Below are 22,536 nucleotides of genomic sequence, written 5' to 3' on the forward strand. Positions count from 1 at the left end.
TGATTTGCAACTAAATACAGCCTTTGCACTAAATTTGGTACATTTAGCTAAGCAGGATGATTCACTATATATCTATATATTTATTTAAACTACATAATTGCTTAACATACATTTATTCAGATTCTTTATTTTTACATTTTTTATGTTGAAAAATAGTTACTGATGAGCTTATTTACTGGATTGTTTTACTTGTGATTTGTGTCATGGTCTGTTTTGATGGAAATTGGAATTCAGTTAAAATGTACAAAAACAGCATTTCAAAAAGTTTAACTAATGAAATTATCTGAAATGTGTTGGATGCATAAGAAATTTTTTTAACCAAAATATATTTTGCATTTAAAACTGATTAAACAAAGGAAGTATCTGCAGTTAGTGAACTGAACTGATTGTGTCTGGTCACCACGTCCTTCAAGATTTCTAGAACTAACAGCTTTCATCCTCTCACACCTAATTTTTATTCTTAGGCTATGTCTACACCGCACTTTCATCGGTAAAACTTTTGTCAGTCAGAGGTGTGAAAAAACCACTCCCCTAACTGACAAAAGTTTTACTGATGAAAAGCGCCGGTGTGGACAGTGCTTTGTTGGTGGGAGATGCTCCCCTGCCAACAAAGAGCAGCTATGCTGCGTGCCTTATAATGGCCTGGCTATAGCGGCACAGTTGTGACACTCTAAGGTGCACAGTGTAGACATAGTCTGAGACTGGTAGAGGAAGACAAACTTTCTTGCTTTTTCAACTCCAGATTAGTTTCTTAACTTTGGCAGCAGACATGTATTGCTTAATATTTTGTAGTTACTTTCAAACTTTTGGTGAAAAATCAAACCACTGGACTAGTTGAATGAACTGAAAGGAAGAAAACATTCTCTCTGCACTTGCAGAAGCTACTGCTGTCAAAAGCTTGTTTAGCTCTTCTACAAATGGTGGTTCCAAGTGCTAGCCAGTGACTTCCACCAGTTCAGTGGTTTGACTTTCTCCAGAACGTTGGCAGCAGACATGTACTGCTTAATATTTTTATTTACTTGCAATGATTAATATAAGTTTTGACCTGAACACAGGTTGTCATAATTTAATTTTAAATAAGTAAAGAAAATGTATTTAATTAATTGTATTTAAATAAAAAAATGATTTTTTAAAAAAATCATTGGCTTTTCCCCCCCTCCCCCCAGGTTGTAATTCTATATTTTAAAAAACCCACTACAACGCAACACACAACTGCCATTTTACAAGTCAGAGGGCAAGGGGGACTGGCCTAGATCCTCACTAAAGGGTATTTAGGTTCCTCACTTACATTGAAATTGATGGAAATTAGGATCTTAAATATCTTTGTGGCTCTGGGCCACTATAATATTTTTCTCTGTTTCTTGCCCCCGCCCCCTGCACTGTCCTGTCCACATAACCAGCTTCAGAGCTGATGATGCTCCTGCACATTTCCCAGAAGCTGCCCCATCTCTGTCATCCCTCATATTCATAAACTAAAATATCCTTCCTGCCATGCTTGAATTCCAACTGACTTCACATTTGGATTCTTATAAGTTCTTTCTATAGGTAAACAAGGCAGAAATGTGGTAGTGCAAGTAACAGCCAGGTTTGTAACATACTTCATGTTCGCGCACACGTGCTTATCATGGCACATGTGTATCATCAGCACAGTTGGTTTGCACTTGCTTTGAGTATGCTCACTTTTACTGCATCATGCATTGGGTGGCATTGCACCACTACATGGCTAGTATAACACAAAATCACTGGTATTGCAGCTGCACCTTTCCCATTAATCCTCTCAGCACAGTCCTACAATGCTTCTGCCACCTTTAAGGACCTTTGTTAAATGTAGAGCATTTTGTCTTATATTTTCTTTCTAATAAGATACAATGTCTGTAAGATTAGGAGTTTTTTAGTTTTAAAATAATATTTTAATGCAATACCAGGGTAACCAAAATAAAGTAGTTGCGACAGTCCCACCTAAAACAAAACAAACAGCATTAAAGCAATGCTAATTGTTTACCTGATGATAAAAATTCTTTAACATAACTTTAAAGTTTTCCATTGCCTTTTTAAAGCCGGTGTCAGTAAAAATCAATTTTCTGGAACTAAAAAATTAGTACCTATGAAATAGTGCTTTATTTTTATATTCAGTGCTGCAGCATTTTTAAATTTTATCATCCCTGCTTGTTTTGTACTGCAAATATTTGATGGCATAATTGCCTGGAAGAGACCAGCTGCTCAGTTTAAAAAAAAAAAAAGTTTGCAGAGTTCTTAAACGAGCCCTGTCCCAAGGCACATTATTTCAACAAGATGACATCAGACACAGCGTCTGAAGAAAATGCCAAGATGCTGAAGAATTTCCCACTTTGAACTCTTGCAATATTTCCCTGGCCTTCTGTCATCTTGATATAGACCAAGATCTGATATCTGTCTAAAATAAAGCCTCCAGATGTTGCAGCTTCTGAGTAGGAATGAATACTCTTCCTTCATCTGATAATCTACTCATGTCTTTTAAGACGTGACGAAACAATTTCCACTGATTTCCGTGTTTCCAAAAGATATAGCTTGAATGAGACAATGATCTAAAATTGAGTGAATATGTATGTTTATTTCATTGGGGCATTAAGTACTGAAAATTTGGGAACAGCACATAGCCTAAGTAATTCAGAAAACAGGACATAATGGAAATCCAATCTCTCTAGCACACATCTGAAAAATGATTATTTCAATCAATGTCAAATATTTATATAAGTATTTTTCATAACCACTGAAATCAAAAGTACTTAATCTTTGCTGATACACTTTACATTTGCCTGATCATGGTGTCACTCTATTCACTTCAACGAGTATTGACTTCACTGGAGTTATATCAGGAATTAATTTATCCCGCCATTTTCCAATGAGAAAAAGACAACTATTTAGAAATTCCAAATATAAAATTTCACAGTTCTTTCAAAACCATGAGACTGATTTGTGCCTTATAATCATTTCCACCAGTGCAAAGTTGATATAAAATACTACCATTTTGATTTGGTAGCATTTTACGCTCACTTTATACAGATGCAAATAGATACACAATGTGAAAGATAGTGGAGAATTTGGCCATGTGACCTTTTAGGTATGAGAGGAACCATCTCTATTACAGTCATACAAACTAACTAATGACTAATTTTTCCATATGGTCTCTGGCTTTGTGGAAATTGACACTTTACACAGAACTTTAAATTTGGTGAAATAAGTTAAAAAATAATGTTGTTCATCATCTTTAATATTAGAAATCTCAGCCTATTCTTGAACAAAAGACAATAGACATTCTACTAGACTTGTAGACTGATTTCATACTGACTTAATACAGTAAGTCCAATCTAATATTCTTTTAAGGTATTTTCCTGAATGAAAGTGGAAAAAATAGTGCAATAATGTTGCATAACAAAATGCTGAAGTTTTAAAATATGATAGACTAATTTTTGGAATAATCCCCTCTCCCAAAGTTAGTAGATTAATAGGGATTTAGGGTAAAATTCCGGCCCCACTGAAGTCAGTGGTAAAATGACCATGGACTTCAATAAGGGAGGATTTCACTCTTTGTTTCTCATGCTTAGAAAATGTCTTTCGAAGTTAGGCCCTGATTCTGCAATGAGCTCCACACAGGTAACTTTTTGTGCATACACAGAGCTCAGGAGGAGCGCCAAAGAGGTCCCTCAAATGCAGTTCATTGCAGGACCAGGGCCTTAAGTAATTTTGGGAGATCATCTTTAGATGTGTTTTTAATACTTAGCTTCTCATCATTTTATCTTCCTCCTTTTTAAAATCTTAAGCCTTAGTTGCAAAAAGCTATCTCGTGTACTGAAGCATTTGTAATAATATAAAAATGTCAGCCATTAACATAAATGCTATATAATAAACACATTTCTGATACATACAGGTAATTCTTATTTAAAGAAACACAGTCAACTGAAAAATCCTATGTTGTAAACACATTTCTTTTTTGATGTTACTAATAGCATCTTAGATTAAAAGTGATTTACATTTGATTTTAAAAATATTTGATCATTATTTATACATCTTGTTAAGCTGTTTTTTCTTTCAATCCCTGTAGTCAATTTCACTTTTGTTTATAGTAAATTGTGCTGTCACAGTCTCAATGATGTAGTGTATGAGTTATAGACTACTCAGTAAATGTTTACTAGTTGAAAAATAGCTTTAGTTTCAAGTGCTATCAGTGCAACACCTTTCACAAATACTAAATCCACTATTTAAAAATTGTAAAAAAGCAGTGTAAAAAAAAATCCAATGGAAACTATTGAACTTCCACAGAAACCTTTATTTTTGTCTTAAATTTTGTAAAAAAAAAATTATAACATAAATTCTCACACAGATTTGAATAGGCAATGTCATTTTAACTGGTCATCTTAATGGAGAGAACAAGGATGAAACAAGTAACTAAACTGAACTATTGCCATGTTATTGTCCAGGTCAGGGTTCAGGTACATCGGCAGGGCAGTATGAAGAAGCTTGGAAAATTTCACTTCTACTTCTGTTCTAGAGCACAGGAAGAGTGTGATGGCAGAAGAAAGAGTTCTTTATTTCCTGGCCTATGTTAAATGACATGGGTTAAGAGTAGAGAAGACTATACCCCTGTCATATGGAAAGGGTGTGTATGTACTGTGACACCCTGTATCCCATATGACACCCTGTACCCCATGTTCACCACTTTTATATGGTTATAGTTTGTACAAAGTATTCCTTGTGGGGGTAACATTTGAAAACACATAATCTACTGAACATTATTGTTCTGTTGAAATATGTGTAGCAACACTGCATGGAATTATAAGATTCTTATGTTCAATTATTATTGAAATATATTGTCATTCTGGAAAAACCCCACAGACTAGCTCGTCAGTGCCCACAAAGGACTGACCATAGATGTTAGAAAGCTATTAGCTACTGAAGCACCATTCACCATCAGGGGGGACAAAATATTTGCATGTCATCCCCAAAAATGTCTCAAACTTCATGTACCCAGAAGACATGAACAAGAAATTCACAATTCACCTGAAAGATGCTTTGAATGTCACCTACACAGAGGACAGCTTTGGCTGGACCCCGGGGGGGGAGGGGTCTTCAAAGCGAGGAGGGTATAAAATAAGAGACAGGGACCAACACATTACCTCTCATCCCCCACCTTTACTCATGGCAGAAAGATTGTTTGAAAGACAAAGAATCATTATTGAATTGTGGGGCGTGGTCCTAACGGAAAGACTTTCCAGTTAGTATGGACTACTGAAAGTTTTGGGTGAGAGAAATCCTTCTGCTTTCATATCTTATTTAGCTTGGTAAAGTTTAGGAAATAACTTGCATGTTTATCTTCTATAACCAAGTCTGACTTTTATGCCTTTACCACTTATAATCACATAAAATCTAGCACTCTCTATTAATAAACTTGTTTTATTCTTTTATATAAACTAGTGTGTTTTGGTTGAAGTGTTTGGGGAATCTCTACTCAGGTTAACAAAGGCTGGTGTGTAAACAGTCCCTTTGATGGAATTATGGACTTTTAATGAGCTTACACTGTTCAGGGAGAGAGGTGTCTTGAGCAGTGCAAGACGCACATTCCTGGGATGCAAGGCTGGGGCTGGGAAATTTGTGGGTGTTGCCCTGTTTGTAGTTCATGAGTGGCTGGGTGGGTATTCACGTAACTGCTAGGAGTGACTTTATGTGCTAAGGGCTGTGTATGAGCATAGCGTAGCAGTGTAAAAGGCACCCTGGGCTAGAGAATTAAAGGGAAGCAGCGGTTCAACAGTCCAAATTGTACCCTGGGGGGATGTCACATGTATTGACTCCAGTAAATACTATTACATGAAGAGCTTTAGTTTCAAGTGCTATCAGTGCAACACCTTTCACAAATACTAAATCCACTATTTAAAAATTGTAAAACATCCGTCACTGCAATTAAGTAGTAGTTTGTCTTGAGCTGAACATTTTGTTTTTGTTGACCAATCTCCTTGCCACCTAATGGTTGTCTTTTAAAACAAAACCAAAAATCCAAACTGCATCAGGAAAACTGATTAGCACAATATAAATTGCTACTAGAAAAACATTATAAATAAAAACAAAAAAGGTAAAATGTAATGCTGTAGTAGAAGTGCTTCGGAAACTTGTATTCCACAGTTTCATATTGCATGTTTTATTTCTATTCACTCATGGGCAAAACTTGTAATTAAGAGATGTGATATCAGATACCTGTGAATGGACAATTTTGTTCATTGTGTAGCAGTGTTTTTTAAACATACTGCTCTCCAAGTTTTAGGATTTTATCCTCTTCTCTGTAGGTAAAATCAAAAGACCATAGTTAAAGACAAATATCAGGTAATGTAGCAAACCAAGAAGCAGACAATGTAAATGAATACCGGTAATAGAAAAGACAGGTCAGTACCTGTCATTACAAGATTATTCCCTAAAGATCACTAGATATTTTGCTGCCTGTAACTTTTAATTGTCTAGCGAGAGTGAGCACACGTATACCCTTCTTCGAATCTTAGGAACTTCAGTTTTGCTCTCTCTCACTGCGCTCCTCCCCCTGCCCTGATACCCTATCCCTTGCTCAACATAATGTGTGGCTTGTATGTAGGTTGTGTGGCTAAACCCTTGTGTATGGTGTGTACGTCCAGACTTGATCTTTTACAACACTCTCACATCAAATTCACCACATCTATGCCTACTCCCCCACATGATGTGTACTCACACATCACATCACGCTTTTCCCCATATCCACTACATCCATCCACAACTTCCACACACATCACACTTGTTCCCTTCCACAGAATAGCATACATACCCATTCCCTTATATCAGTCTGTAACCATACTTTCCCAACCCTAGCCTTCTGGAGGATATCTTAGGTCTGCTTCCATAGATTTCAGGATTGTGAATGATGCCATAAGGGCTATACTTCCCAAGGTTTCAAACATTGCAAGGATGAAAGCGACCATGGGCCCTGTCCAAAGAATCTACAGACTATGCAGTTCTTGATTTGCATAACTCCTTCCACCTCCCACTCCCGCATGCACTACACATCTGGTTGAATGACTCACATGTATAATAGGAGCTTTTCCTCCCCAATCAAATGATTACCTCTAAGAAAAGCACTTAGGTCCCAATTCTACAAAGGCTTATCTTTTCATGTCAATGAGACTACTGACAGTGTGCAAAACTAAGCATGTATGCCTTTGCTGGATTGAGATCTTACATGGAGGAGCGAGGCAGTCAACATAAATTCCTATGGCAATCAGATTTCTTCTGCTAATTATCTTGGATATCATAAATCTACTAGTCTTCCAATTGTCCAAAAAGTCTTTTTGGGGAAAAATAGATTGTATGAGACTGGAATTTCTATGGGTGCTGAGGGTGGGGGGGGGGGGAGGGAGGGGGGAGAAAGCAATTCAATAAAGTAAGAGAAGACCTGACAGGTATTTCATTATTCATCATAAAAAAGTAAGAAGTGGAAATCCAATTTTCCCCTTTGTAGGTCAACTACAAAAATTCTGGGTGCACTGAATCACTGGCTTGACTGAACTAACTATGGCAACTGTGAGGAACAGAGTGAAGGCAAGCAGGATTTGGCTAAACATATGTGTTTTACAAAGCTCAACTCATACCCATAACGCTATTATTTCTAATAATGTGTAAGCAGGGTCTGAATGAGCTCTCCCCTGATATCTAGTGATGAGCTGTGGGGAGAAGACTTCAGGAACTGATCTGGTTTGCATAGACACACCCACTCTGCCTTGTTGCACAGAATGAAGGAGCTGCTTTGCCCAAATGATCATTTTTGGCTGGTGTTGGATTGGAAGGCACTTTAAATAAAGTGTTATCCTTGTGTGAATCAAGGGGAGAATTGTGCTTGGCATGCCCTGATTATGGAGTTCACCCTCCACTGAATTGTGCTCACTAAACAGTGGGTAGGGATGCCAAAGGCTAGTGGAGATAGGTGTCTCTTATAGCAGTGGTTCTGTCTAAGGGTTATAGATGTTATTTGATTCTTCTTCTCTACACTGTGTAACAAGAGAACTAATTAAGACTAAATTGAGAGTCTTTTGTTGTAGATCACTAGAGCTGAAATAACCAATAATGAGCTCTAATCACTAGACCTGATATGGGACAGCTGCTGTGGTGAAAGAAACTGCTTAGCTTGCATTAGTAGCGAGGCTCCCCACCTAACACCTGAAATCACTGAGAGCTGTGTTAAGTAGTAGGACCTCAAAACATCCAAGAAGCTATAGCAGAGAGGGCAGTGGCAGAGTGAATGATGGCAGAGCAGCTGGCAGCAGAATGAGTGACGGCAAAGCTGCTGGCGGAGCAGCCAGTGGAGGAGTGAGTGACGTTGGAGCTTCCAGCAGATCGGCAGCAGGCAGAAGGAAGATCATGGCAGCAGCAGCTGAAACATTGCTGGATTCCTCCCGCCTCCCCGCCCCTCCCAGGGTGGGAGGTGAACTCATGCAAATGCATCTCTGAACTGTGGGTCATTGCTGACAAAGAACAACAAATGTGAGTGGGGTGCGGTGGAGGGAGAGGGGAGTTGTATGTTAAAGGGACATTTGTTTCTCAAACTTTCACACCATGAGGTGAGAAACTGAGCAAAAGGACATTACCCAATGTACTTTGGGGGGTGTTTTGCTCATGGTCATATGTTTTTTGAATTATGCTTGTAGTGGTTTTCCAATTTAATGCCTGATTCCTTTCCCCTTTTAAAGAAAGTTTTTTCTTTTCTATACACAGACTCAGTGCTTGCAAGAGGGGAAGTATTGCCTCTTAGAGGCACCCAGGGGTGGTGTGTAATTTTGGAATTTGAGCTGATTCTGTGTTGTATTGTCAAAAGGAAACCATAGATACTGAACCCGGCCCTTGTTGCTCCCAACTCCACCTGGCAGAAGTGTTACAAACAAGTGAATACTGATGGGAAGGGTAAAGTGCTAACAATAGACTCTAAAATTTATTCCTTTTATTTTAAATGAAATTTGACATGCCTTTTCTCACAAAGAAAACCTAATTTTCTTGAAAGCTATTATGAAGTTATATGCAGTGTAGTCATAGCCGTGCAGTCCCAGGATATTAGAGAGACAAAGTGGGTGAGGTGATATTAATTTCTGTTGGTGGGAGAGAGAAGCTTGTCTCTCACCAACAGAAGTTGGTCCAATAAAAGACCCACCTTGTCTCTCCATTATGAAGTTACATAATTAAAAAAAAAAAGACACATTAAAAGTAAGCAAACTTTTTTTGAATCACCAATCTTCCAAAAATATTAGGTTTGCTTTTTCCACCTGTGTATGTGGCTAGCTTCCTCAGCAGAGAGTATTCAGTTGAGATTAGCAAAAACATTTTGGGCCAAATCCTTCCAAGGGATCCATATTGTTTCTTTTGAAGAATTGGGCTCTAACTGTTTTGACTGATCTTAGCAAAGTATTGAGCTTTGACGCCATGTTAAACATTATAGTCACTGCAGACGGGAGAAGTTAAGTCATGTTCAGCATCATGCTAGCTAAAACGACTTGTCAAGGTTGTGTTCCAACATGACCTAACTTTCTAATGAAGATGAGAGGCGCTTGCCTTAGGACTCCTGTACTTTGAGTTAGCAGCTCCCTCTGCAGTTTTTTGTTGGTTCCATAGTAGGCAGACAACTCCTTTTTTTTCTTTGCTTCTTTGAAATAATTACACTGGCAGAATAGTATTATAAACACCAAAACCACAGCGGAAAGTGTTTAACCCTTTAGGGTTGGGAAAGACACTTGCAGATCAACTCTCCAGCTAGCATCCGAGTTCAACTTCTCCGACTGAACTGATTTGGATTTTGCAAGCATCATGTGCAATTCCTCTCAGAGAGCGATGGGAGATCACTATTGTTCCAAACAGCACAGAATGAACCACAGATGGCTCATGCCTAAACACATTAGGCAGAGTTTTGGTCTTGCCCAGCTGTGTTGGGTGAGGGAGCTTTATGCCACCTTTGCAGCTGCCTGGTGCTGAGATGTCTAGTTCAGCCCCCGGCAGAGCTTAGATTAGGCTTGCTTTCACCCTACATCCCTCTGCCCCGCTTCTTTGCTCACTTCTCCTCTTCCCTAATGTTTCAAGCTGAGCAGCGATGTCCCCACCTAACAAACTACACGGTGTCTCTCCCCTGGGCCTGCCTGCCCTCCCTCTCTCCTTACTCCTTGCCTGTGTGACAATTCTACACCTTTCCTCCAGGACAAAGGGGAAACCCTGCTGTGGCTCCTTCATAAAGCCCCCCCCCCACCCCCGCCGCGAGCTCCCTGTCCCCTCCTCCTGCATTTCACCTCTCGGCCCCCTCTGTGGCCCCCCGATTTTACCCCCCTCCACTAGTGATTTACCCTCTGGCTCTCCTACTTCCCCTGTTGCGCCCCCGCCCCCCCGGGCCTGTGCCCAACCCCGCTCTCCCGGGCATGCTCCGCGGCCTCGCGGCTCCGCGTCTCTTAGCAACGCGGAGCGGACGCGGCCCCCGCGGCTGAAGCGCGGCCGGCGGCGCCATGGCCTCCAAGCAAAGCAAGAAGAAGGAGCTGCTCACCCGCAACAACTCCGCGCACATCAGCGCCCCCGCCAAAGAGTAAGAGACCCGCCGCCGCCACGGGCCCCTGGCCCAGCGGCCGCCCACAGGCAGCCCTCGCCCGCGGGCACCCGCTGCCCTTCGGGGATGCCCCAGCCAGCGCCCCCCCGCCAGCCTCCCCCCTAGAGCCAGGGGCGCAGCAGCCCCCGCCCCAGCGCAGGGTGCCCTAGCCGAGTCCTTGCGGTGGGGGCGGGGTCACTGGCTTGGCAGCATTAGGAAATGGACCAGCTCCTGCTGGCTCTGGTGGGGGGAGTTGTTTTGTCTCCCCCCCCCGAAGGTACAAACAGTGTCTGCACTGAGCCAGTGGACGCGCCTCCCGCTACCCGGGAGAGATCTCTCTCTCTCTCTCTGTCTGTCTCTGTCTCCCCACCTGTTGCTTTTTCCCTCTTCCCCCCGAGGCTTTAATTGCTTTGTACAGAAATCGTCCAACTTCCAGTGAGTGGGGCTTGTCTTGCGGTTGGCTCAAAGTTGCATGAGGCTCCCTGTCCTAATGCCTGAGGGTCACCAGCCAGCTTCTCTGCCCTTCCCTCTCCCCTGTGTGACAGAGGCGATAAGAGGGACTGGGGGACCAGTCGGGATCAGGAATCAGAAGGTTCCTTCTCTCTCACAAGCCCCCGTGGCCTTTGGCTGTTCATGTGGACCTTTGTGGCTGCAGGGTGGTTGGCACTAGGGCATCATTTGTTCGCTTTGTAGCTGTTAGAATTGGTTTGAAAAAAGAGAGCTCAGAAATGTAAACAACATTTGGAAGTGGTTTTGTTCAGTTTATTTCCTGCAATTGTTGGTTTTTTGTCATTTTCTGAGTTTTCCTTGGAATTTTTGTTAGTTTTCAAAATTGACATTTTGAAAATGAAAAGATGTCACTCTGTCACTAAACCGACCAACTAAAATTGGTAATAAAAACATTGAAAACCAAAACCCAATGAAAATGAAAACAAATTTTGCACAACCAGCAGGGAATATTTTTCATTTAAAGTTTCTATTGTAGACTGTCCAAAATAGACACAAATTGAATTTTTTTTTTCAAACAAAAAATCTGTTTTTCAAAACAGCCTGGTTCAAAAATTTTGTTCTAACTATGATGATGTCACCTGGAAACTTTGGCCCATCTTAACTTTCTGCATAGACACACATGGCTCCCATCACCATAGTATCTGGGTACCTCTCAAATATTTAAAAATATAAATAAAAATCTCTTTCCCTCTCTTTCTTTTTTCCCAACACTTCAGAGAAATAGATTGATTTGTTTGTAGGGGTCTTTGTTTGCTTTTGTGATAATTGACTAAATGAATATTGAATTTAGTTCAGAAAGTGGTTTGTTCCAAAGCCCATTCTTTTCTCTTGCAGGACTGAGTTCCATAGTTTGGGTCCAGCTCCTATGAAAGTTCTGCTTCTTTCATCAGGAGCATCCTACACTGGTTGACAGTTTAATTGTTCCAGTGGATTGTAGCTGTTGAGGGAAGTCATGATTACAGAGGAAGACAGGATCTCTCCATTAGCTATGATCAGCCAAATGGAGAGCTTTGAATATCAGGACAGATACTTTGAACAGTATTCAAACTAGAAGGCAGAGCACTGGAATGATAAGTTCGTGGTGCTCTGTGTTGCTACCTTGACAGACTGCTTCAGTTGGAGATTTTATAAGATTTGTGGCTTGATTCCTAGATATAACTGTCAATATGTTCCAAATGTGTGGATTGTTATGGTCAGTTCTTTTTCTAATAGTACAGAACACAGTCTTCTGGCCAGTTGCAAACAGAAACAGGGTTTGCTGCCATAGTTTTTAGACCTAAAAGGACCCCAATGCTGTGGATTGATTTAAGAATTTGAGTATGGATGCCATCCATAGTGGGAGGTGTTATAAAGGAGATCAGTTTCAGAAGCCATCTGGCATTGAAAACTTACGTGTATTATTTTTACACAAGGGGAAGACAATGCATAATGGCTAGATGTTTGCTGCTTGTTATAAGGCACTTTGGTACTTAAGTATAAACAACATTAGAAATATTTATACACCGAATAGAAACACTAAGCCTCATCTCTTGAGATATTTAAAACTAGATTAGACAGGACTAAAGCACCAGCACACATACTGTAGGGAATAACCTTGCTGTGTGAAAGTGTTTATTTCTGCAAAGATAAATAAATAGATTTTTTTTAATTATCTAAATATAGAATGCCTAGTCCTTAGTCCTGGCACTATCAGGATTCAGGCCAGGGAATGGGACAAAAACAGCTTTAGAGGAACTGATGGATGGACTCTTGCTGTGCATGGGTGATGGCTAACTCCCATTCTCATTTTCCTGGACCTCTCTGCACCGTTCAAAACTGTTGACCATGAGATACTGTTCTCTCATATGAGAGAGGACTAAAAAATGGGTTGAAGACCTTCCTAGAGGGATGCACCCAATATGTAGTAATGGGAAACTGTACCTGTGACACTTCCTGGGCATACCCAGGACCGTGAGGCACATAGCTACCACCTGCACTTAGTGTGAGGAAGCCTTGTCTGTGCCTGCTGTGGTTCAGGTCCCCAATTCCACCAGCCCCAGGCAACACAAGCACTGCCCTCTAGGCCTCACAAGTCTCATTGTCTCTCTACAGATTAGCTATTGGTGCACTCTAAGCCGTAAGCCCTCTGAGGGTCTCCATGGAGTGTCCAGCCCCAGGCCCACTGGACACTTGCACAGTGGTACTAGAATAATTTTTATAGTGGGGGTGCTGAAGGCAGAAACATGTATTTGGGTTTTTAATACTACTTGAAACCAAAAGGTGCTGCACATTGAAGATATGTCCTTCAATGGCTATGAGCTAATATGGTCAGGGGCATACTTGGGGCAACCCTAAACCTCTGACTACCAGAAGCAGGAATGGAAGAGGGGGCAGATATTTGTTCTGTACTTTGCCTTGCCAAATTGCCTTGTTCTGTACTTTGTCCCTGAAGCTCTGGTACTGGCTACTGTCAGAGACATGATACTGGGCAAGATGGACCATGGTCTGACTCATTATGGCAGTTATGTTCTTGAGGAATACTGCTCACCCAAAATCCTTGCAGTGCTTTACAGCAAGGCTTGGGTGTGAGTTTCCTTTCATGAGACAAGTATACTGTCAGCTTGTCCCAGGTGAAGGATTCAATGTGTTTCCTTACTCTCCAAGAAATACCAGAACAATCTTTTATCTTTATTCAGAAACGGGACACTCCCTGCTCTGTTTCATCTAGTAGATTTTCTTTCTTGTAGATTTCATAATCGCTTGTTTCACATCTGTTCCCTCCTGCCTGAAGGGAATATTTCTAAGGTATGTCACCTCTTAGTGACCTGCCTTAACTCCAAGACCTTAAGAACATAATGTCCAATATAGGTTTATAATTATTTAAATATTATTCATAAATACATTTTCCAATGATTGACACCCTTTGGTGAACTATTATGTATATCCAACCCAGGAAATCCTTATAAAACCCTTATTAATCCCATGTGTGCCCCCTCAACCCCCCGTCTGTTGGCAGTGATGGGTCCCTGGGTCACAGTACCTCCACCACTAGAACTCTCACTTGTGGAGTCCCACAAGGACTATTCTCTCTCTGGTTCTGTTCTGCATCTACATGCAGACGCTAACTGAAATAGTGAGACAACATGGACTCAAGTGCCAGCAATATGCAGATGACACAAAGCTCTACTTATCCCACATCACATATAGTCATACCACTCGCACTAAGATGGCTCACTGCTTGGATGAAATCAACTCATGGATGAAGAACAGTTGGTTGAAGCTGAACCCAAGCAAGACAGAGGTGATGCTGGTAGTCGGAGGAAAGCACTTAGAAGAGCAGGGGCGGCTCTAGGATTTTGGTCGCCCCAAGCACGCAGGGGGTGCGCTGCCGGTCCCGCGGCTCCGGGGGACCTCTTGCAGACGCGCCTGCGGAGGGTGCGCTGGGAGGGCGGCAGGCAGCTCCGGCGGACCTTCCGCAGTCATGCCTGCGGGAGGTCCACCCGAGCCGTGGGACCAGCGAACCGTCCGCAGTTATGCCTGCGGGAGGTCCGGTGGACCCGCGGCTCCGGTGGACCTCCCGCAGGCATGACTGCGGAAGGTCCGCTGGAGTCGCCTGCCGCCCTGCCGGCAAAATGCCGCCCCAAGCGCGCGCTTCGCGCGCTGGGGTCTGGAGCCAGCCCTGTAGAAGAGTTTGCATCCATGTTGCAGTTTCATTTGTTTGAATACACAAGGAGTACTCCTGCATTCCTCACTAATGCTAAGCTCCCATATGTAGTAGCATCCACAAGTAATGCTTTATACTATCTCCAGTTGGTTAAGAGACTCTCTCTTATCCTGGTGGACGATGATCTGGCCTCAGTTATACTTATCAGCATCTTCTATCGGGACTACAGTGATGCAGTATACCTGGACATGGAGTTTCCTAAGAGCTGATGATAGCTTTAAGTAATACAGAATGTTTACAAATCCACTCCTTGGGCATAATGGAGGAAAGAAGGATAATTATACACCTCGCCACTGTCCACTCTAAGGGCAAGACACACTTTGACCTTGCCTTCTCTAATATAAACACATTGTGTGTACATTTAATCCTTCCCCTGCCCCTCAAAAATTACACTGCATGCCCAGTTTTGCCCCTGGAGAGATGATGAAAAAAAGAATAAACTGTATGCATTAGATGTTAGTCACAACACTTAGTGCACTACTGGAAGGTGCTCTTGAAATTCTCCTTTGAATCTATTGCGTATGCAGTTACTGGCATTCACCACACAATGGTTTATCAGTTGGAGCTGGCCAATTAATATTTAGATACCAATTTAGGATGGAAAAAAGAGTTATCTTTAACCTATCTCTGTGTGATGAGTCTTGGGGTACCCAGGACTGGGAGTCACCTTATTAACTCCTGCTTCCAGTGAGAGGGAGTCTTTCTTGTGGTAATAGGGTGTCATCTTCCTAACACCACCTAGGTGCTCCAGCCTTTTAGCTACTCAAGTAGCTGTGGACTATGCCAGCCCTAACTTTGCCTTGCTGATTAACAGTAGTAGATGCACCCTAATAACCAAGTCCCTTTGACTCATTCTCCTGTGACACTGAGCCCCTAATATTGGCTACTCACAGAAATTCTAGATACACTACACTTTTGAGTGCAGGGAATCCCAATTTACTAGTTTTACCTTAAAGCAGTGGTTCTCAAACTAGGGCTGCCGCTTGTTCAGGGAAAGCCTCTGGTGGGCTGGGCCGGTTTGTTTACCTGCCGCGTCCGCAGGTTCGGCTGATCGCGGCTCCCACTGGCCTGGGAGTTTGCTGCTTCAGGCATATGGGGGCCGCAGGAAGCGGCGCGGGCTGAGGGATGTGCTGGCCGCCGCTTCCCGCAGCCCCCTTTGGCCTGGAATGGCGAACCGCGGCCTGTGGGAACCACGATCAGCCGAACCTGCGGATGCGGCAGGTAAACAAACTAGCCCAGCCCACAGGGACTTTCCCTGGACAAGCGGCAGCCCTAGTTTGAGAACCACTGCCTTAAAGCACCTGTGACAGAGTGCTATTTGTAGCACCCTGGTCACTGAGGCTGCTGTAGCACAGAGAAGACTTCAGGCTTAACAAATCAATCAGCCTGTTACTGGTGGAGATTACTGACACTGGGTGGTAATTGCTGGGCTAGTGAGACAATTGGCTCAGTAACTTGGAGGATATATAATTGGGAGGAACAGAAAGGAGGGGAGAGTCTAGAGGGTGAGCTGGATGGAAGAGAGAAGTTGTGTGAAAGGCTCCTCCTGCTGTATATCTGTGCTATGTCCTGTGCTATTTGAAAATAGGAGATTAAAGGTGCCATAGTGGAAAAGAAACAGTGTGTGTTTGTGACTGAGAGACCACAAAAATAGGCCAGACAAAACTGCTGCTCACTGGGGAGTTGAAGAAGCACCCTGTGACACAGCCATTCCTGTAAACCACACAGAACTCATGAGCATTTATAAAATAAAAGTATATTTCTTTAAGAAAGAGTAAAGATTTAACTATAAGTGAGAGAAAATGGGGAAACAAGTGGTTATAGAACAAAACAAAATTTTTAAAACGTGAATCTGGGTCTACACTTATCAATAGTTAACTGTCTTATGCAATAAAGTAGCCTCCCTCTTTCCCCCTTCCCTCCCGGTTGAGTCTGTTGCAGAACTGGCTGGTTTCACAAGAACCAGGATCCAAACATTCTGTTATATTGAAATGGTCTTTTGCCTTATTCATAGCCAGGGTGATCTCTTGCCTGCTAAAATATTCCTTTTTACCTCCAAGTGGTTTTGATCATTTGTAATTGTCTTTGATGGTTTTCTGTTGACTGTTTTGGGATGTGGAAAGGGTAGAAATGGAACCTTGTGTTACCTCACCAGCTGACTAGGGCGGGATGACCGCTCCCTCTTGCCAAAATGGGTCATCCTTGAGACACATTACTTCCTGGTGGCTACTTTCTACTCTAAGTCCATAAAGCATACTTCCAATATAAATATAAATTCCTTAAATATTACACATACATACATCTTGCAGTGATTATGAATCTTGACAAGTTACAAGCTTTCTATAGATACCTTATGTGTTACTCTGTGGATAAAATATCCTATAAAATGTGTTTTGTGCAGTGAGCTTGTCAGGTCTGAGGTGAGAGTTTGCAAAGAATGAGGGATTCTTTGCCATCGGATTGCTACCCGTGTCTCTTCCCTCCTTTGTTTCTCTGAGTTCCCTTACTTAATGTTATGTTAAATGATCAATAATTTTTCTTTTAGCCATAGACTTACAGTTCTCACGTCACAGAATCATAAAAATGTAGGGCTGGAAGGGACCTCAAGAAGTCAGCTAGTCCAGCACCCTGCACTGCGGCAGGATCAAGTATACATAGACCATTGCTGTCAGGTATTTGTCTAACCTGTTCTTAAAATTTCCCAATTACAGGGTTTCCACAGCCTCCCTAGGAAGACTATTCCAGAGCTTAGCTACCCTTATAGTTAGAAAGGTTTTCCCGGTATCTAACCTAAATCTCCCTGTGACGGGTTCGGTCACAGAGAACCCCCTGGGACTGTCACCTGACATGCTGAGATTACCTCTGAGCCTGTTTTCCCTGCCAGCTTGGGACTCCAGAACCCTGCCTTGTTGAGCCAGACTTGCTAGCCTGCTGCAAGAGACTCATGTCTCATCCACGCCCCCAAAGCTGCAGACTTTAACCAAAAACTGCTCAGCAGGTCACCTATCTCCAGCACCCAGACACCCAGTTCCCAATGGGTTCCAAACACCAAATAAATCCATTTTACTCTGTATAAAGCTTTTACAAGGTAAACTCATATGTCTGTCTTCTATAACACTGACAGAGAGATATGCACAACTGTTTGCTCCCCTAGGTATTAATCACTTACTCTGGGTTAATTAATAAACAGAAGTGATTTTCTTGAGTATAAAAAGTAGGATTTAAGTGGTTTCAAGTAATAACAGACAGAACAAAGTAAGTCTCCAAGCAAAATAACGCAAAAACATGCAAGTCTAAGCCTAGTATATTAAGAAACTGATTATAGGTAAAATTTCACCCTCAGAGATGTTCCAATAAGCTTCTTTCACAGACTAGACTCCTGTCTAGTCTGGGCCCAATCCTTTCCCCTGGTATAGTCCTTGTTAGTTCTAGCCCAGTGGTAACTAGCAGTTTTCTCATGACTGGTAGCCCCTTTGTTCTGTTCCACCCCCTTTTATAGCTTTGGTACAAGGCGGGAATCTTTTTGCCTCTCTGGATCACCACCCCTCCTTCTAAATGGAAAATCACCAGGTTTAAGATGGATTCCAGTATCAGGTGACATGGTTATATGTCACTGTAAGACCTCATTATTCATTACCCACAGGCTGGCCCATGGGTCCACAAGAAGGCTTGTAGGTAAATAAACCATCTACAGCTAATTGTCCTAGTAAATGGGAGCCATCAAAATTGTAAACCACCATTAATGTCTCACACTTTGCATAATTACAATAGGAGCACAGTTATACTTTATATTTCTAGCTTCAGATACAAGAATGATACATGCATACAAATAGAAGGAATATATTCAGTAGGTTATAATCTTTGTAATGATACCTTACAAGAGACCTTTTGCATAAAGCATATTCCAGTTACATTATATTCACACTCATAAGCATATTTCCATAAAACATTATGGAGTGCAGCATCACACTCCCTTGTTGCAGATTAAGCCCATTACTTCTTGTCCAGCCTTCATTGGACAAGGAGAACAACTGATCACCATCCTTTTTATAACAGCCCTTAATATATTTGAAGAATGTTATCAGATCCCCCACTGTCGTCGTCCTCTCAAGAGTAAACAGCCAGATTTGTTCACCTTTCCTCATAAGGTCAGGTTTTCTAAACCTTTTATCATTTTTGTAACTCTCCTTTGGGTTCTCTACAATTTGTCCACATTTTTCTTAGTGTGGCACCCAGATGTGGATGAAGAAATTCGTCTGAGTCCTCACCAATGCCAAGTTGAGCGTGACAGTTACATCTCATGTCTTACATACAACATTTCCATTTAATACACCCCAGAATATTATTCTTTTTTGGAATTGTATTACATTGTTGACTCTCATTCATTTGTGATTCACCGTAATCCCCAACTCATTTTCAGGTGTACTGTCACCCTGCCAGTTGTTCTGAAGTATAGTACTTTGCACTTGTCTTTGTTCAATTTCATCTTGCTAATTTTGGACCACTTCTCTAATTCATCAAGGTCATTGGAATTTTAATCATGTCTTCCAAATTGCTGGCAACCGCTCCCAGCTTAGTCATCGACAAATGTTTTATAAGTATATTCTCCACTCCATTATCTGAGTCATTAATAAAAATATTGAATAGTACCAGACCCCTGCAGGACCTCACTAGATATATCCTCCTAATTTGACACAGAAGATTGATAGCTACTCTTTTAATAAGATCTTTCAACCAGTTGGGCACCCTCTTTACAGTGATTTCATCTAGATCATCTTTCCCTAGTTTGGTTATGAGAATATCATGTGAAACTGTCACAAAAGTTTAAATAAAATCAGGATATATCCTGTCTACAGCTTTTTCCCCTATCCACTAGTCCAGTTATCCTGTCAAAAAGGAAATTAGGTTGGTTTGGCATGATTTGTTGGCAAATCCATGTTGGCTATTACTTATCACCCTATTATATGTTCAGTATTTCCATATTTCTTGATATGTATAATTAGTATATCAAATATAATTTTTCAACATCCATCTTGTGACAACAACTTTTTATTTTCCAATGCAGTCTTAGTTGCCTCAGTAAGGGAAAGAGATATTACCTTGATTTCCCGTGTACCAGTTCTTAAGGGTGGGCTATCATTTGCAGATCTACTTCAGGTGAAATCCACAAAGGCAGTATTTCAAGTCATATTGTCTCTAAAGAGGTAGCCTTACAATATGCTCCTTGGTTACTCCTTGTTTACTCCTGAAGAAAACTACGCCTTTTCTTTGGAAACTGCACATAGTAAAATCACTAATTCACAAGAGCTGTTATCACACAATTAAAAAAATAATTAAAGTGAAAAGAATTATCACTATGTTTAGCCAGAATAGCATTTTTCCTTTGATATCTCACATCAAGCATTATCAGATGAGACCACTGTGGGTAGGATAGAGAATGAATTCCTAGTGTCACCTGAGACTACCAAATATGTAGTTAGTTACGGATTCTGTGTGTTGTATTTTTGCTGAGAAAATGTATAAAGAGTGAGAGAAAATGTTTACATTAATTATATTGAGATCTAAAATTAGAAATGGAAGGCATAGGACATGCCTCAGCTCTCACCCTATTGTAAACTAAGTAAAAAAACCCAAGGACTCCTCATGTTTGTTTGGTTTGGGTTTTTTTGCTGATAGAGACTAACACGGCTACCACTGGAACCTCTAACCTAAGTGTAACTGCACTAATGAAAGATTAAGCCAATGTAAATCCAGTGTTATTGAGATAAGAAGCAGATCTACATCTCGTTTACATCTACCGTATACCACTTTGATAGTGTAAAGATTTCTTAAAATGCATGTTCATTTTATTAATAGATTTATAGACTTTAAGGCCAGAAGGCATTGATATGTAGGCTTGGCAAGCCAGTAAATTGACGGGTCAAATAATGTCAATTGACTGTCTATTAGTTAACAACAGTAAAATATTTCAGTAAGAATGCCCTGATGTAGACAGCAGCCTGTCTTTTTGGTTACATCATGGTGCCATCTGTTAGCAAGTCTACTTAAATGTCTTGATCACTAACTGTACCACATGCTAAGGCCCACCTGTTGTGAAAAAGGTGAACTAATTCAAAGTTGAGCATCTTGATTGGTTGGAATCTTCTAGAACAAATGTATGTATGTCTTTATTGTACACCAGGCCATCTATGTACGTGGTGGTTTACAAAGCACATTAAACAAGTTAAAAGACGCAGTCCTTGCCTCAAAGAGTTTACAATCTAAACTGACTAGACACATATACAGAAAGTAACTCAGAAATGAACTCCCCCAACACAAAGAGAAAAGATGCACAGCCATTAAGCTGCTGGAGGAGTTGGCCTGTTGCCTACCTAGTTTAAGTACATTTTAAAATGACTTTTTTTCTTTATAATTGCTATGTGTTTGTTTTATTTCTGTTTAATTTCATTTTTCTCTTTTGTAACACTTCAGTCCTGAATAACATTTACTTTTAACCTAACATTGCTAAAAAAAAGATAGTAATAATTATTTCAAAGTTTTTAAAATTTCATTTAATTGTGTGTTTGCATTTTTCTGAGTTAAAAATGACTCAGTTAAATAACTTATCTTTTGTAACTAAGCATATGTACTATCCAAGACTAAGCCTATTGGAGACCATGGTGTCTTACTCTTTTTTTTGTTACTGTTCTGCTAAATTAGTGCTTTAAAATATCTGACCATTTTTTACATTATTTGACAATATTTGACTGGTCAGTTGACCAATTATTTTTGGAGTGGTCAAATGCCCAAACCTACTATTATGATAATCTACACTGTCCTCTTTCATAACACATGCCAAAGAACTTCACCCAGAAATTTCTGCATCAAGCCAGAACCTCAGTTTGAGCTATAGCATATATTTTAGAAAGACATTTGTTCACACTTTCAGCCTCTTCTGCCAACATGATGTAGAGTGACCTTAATATAAATGAGAATCAGGCCCATTGTCTCTGGGGTCAGAGGTAAAAGCCTAAATGATGTGATTTATGTACACATGTTGTAGCTTCTTAAATTGGCTGTTGCTCTGGCATGCGCTAGCAGACTGATATATATATTTAACTTGATTCACAGCACAAATTGTAGCATAGGGCAGGGTCAAGCTCTCTTTCTTTGTTACTGACAGTATACAGTAGGGTGACCAGATGTCCCGATTTTATAGGGACAATCCCGATTTTTGGGTCTTTTTCTTATATAGGCTCCTATTACCCCCTCACCCCATCCCGATTTTTCACATTTGCTGTCTGGTCACCCTAGTATACAGTGATGGCCATAAAAGCTGGCAACACTAAAAATCCATTTGACAAACAACCTGAAGTTGCAGTAATTCTTGAATTGTTTTGCAGACTACCCTATCTCTAATTACTTTTTTGTCAGCCTCTTAATATGATTAAGATCTTTTGGATGTATGAAGACTGTTTTTTAAAGCATAAGTTGAAAAAGCGTCAGCTCAGAACAACATACCGGTATATCTCTTCTAGTTCAACAAACCATCAGCTAAGCTTTCTGGTCTAAGCTGTGAGGAAGTTCTGTTGAACCATAGATAGTGAATTTAGATCAAGAGAAAGAGGTGACAGCTTGTTCTAATCTATTAAGAAGTGATATTTTTATCTTGAAGCTAACATTTTACAAGCAAACTTGTTTTCCTCATGAGAAAACTGAGTGCAGTTTCTTGCTACTCCTTTTG

The 22,536-nt window shown here is 40.9% G+C and overlaps 1 protein-coding gene across 2 annotated transcripts in view; it reads left to right on the forward strand.

The window, feature by feature from the left end:
• Positions 1-8,049: 8,049 nt before the first annotated feature.
• The window catches only part of ADGB (androglobin), a 215,269-nt gene continuing 200,782 nt past the window's right edge, over positions 8,050-22,536 (forward strand). The window contains exon 1 of one of the 2 annotated variants that reach the window (XM_045012031.1): positions 8,050-8,529. In XM_045012031.1, the coding sequence (XP_044867966.1) occupies positions 8,528-8,529 (2 nt within the window). In that variant the 5' untranslated portion in view covers positions 8,050-8,527. Of the gene's footprint in view, positions 8,530-10,473; positions 10,601-22,536 lie in introns of those variants that run through there. The other variant, XM_045012029.1, reaches the window with a different exon arrangement.

This window comes from Mauremys mutica, chromosome 3, assembly GCF_020497125.1.
Source record: "Mauremys mutica isolate MM-2020 ecotype Southern chromosome 3, ASM2049712v1, whole genome shotgun sequence".
NCBI lineage: Eukaryota > Metazoa > Chordata > Testudines > Geoemydidae > Mauremys > Mauremys mutica.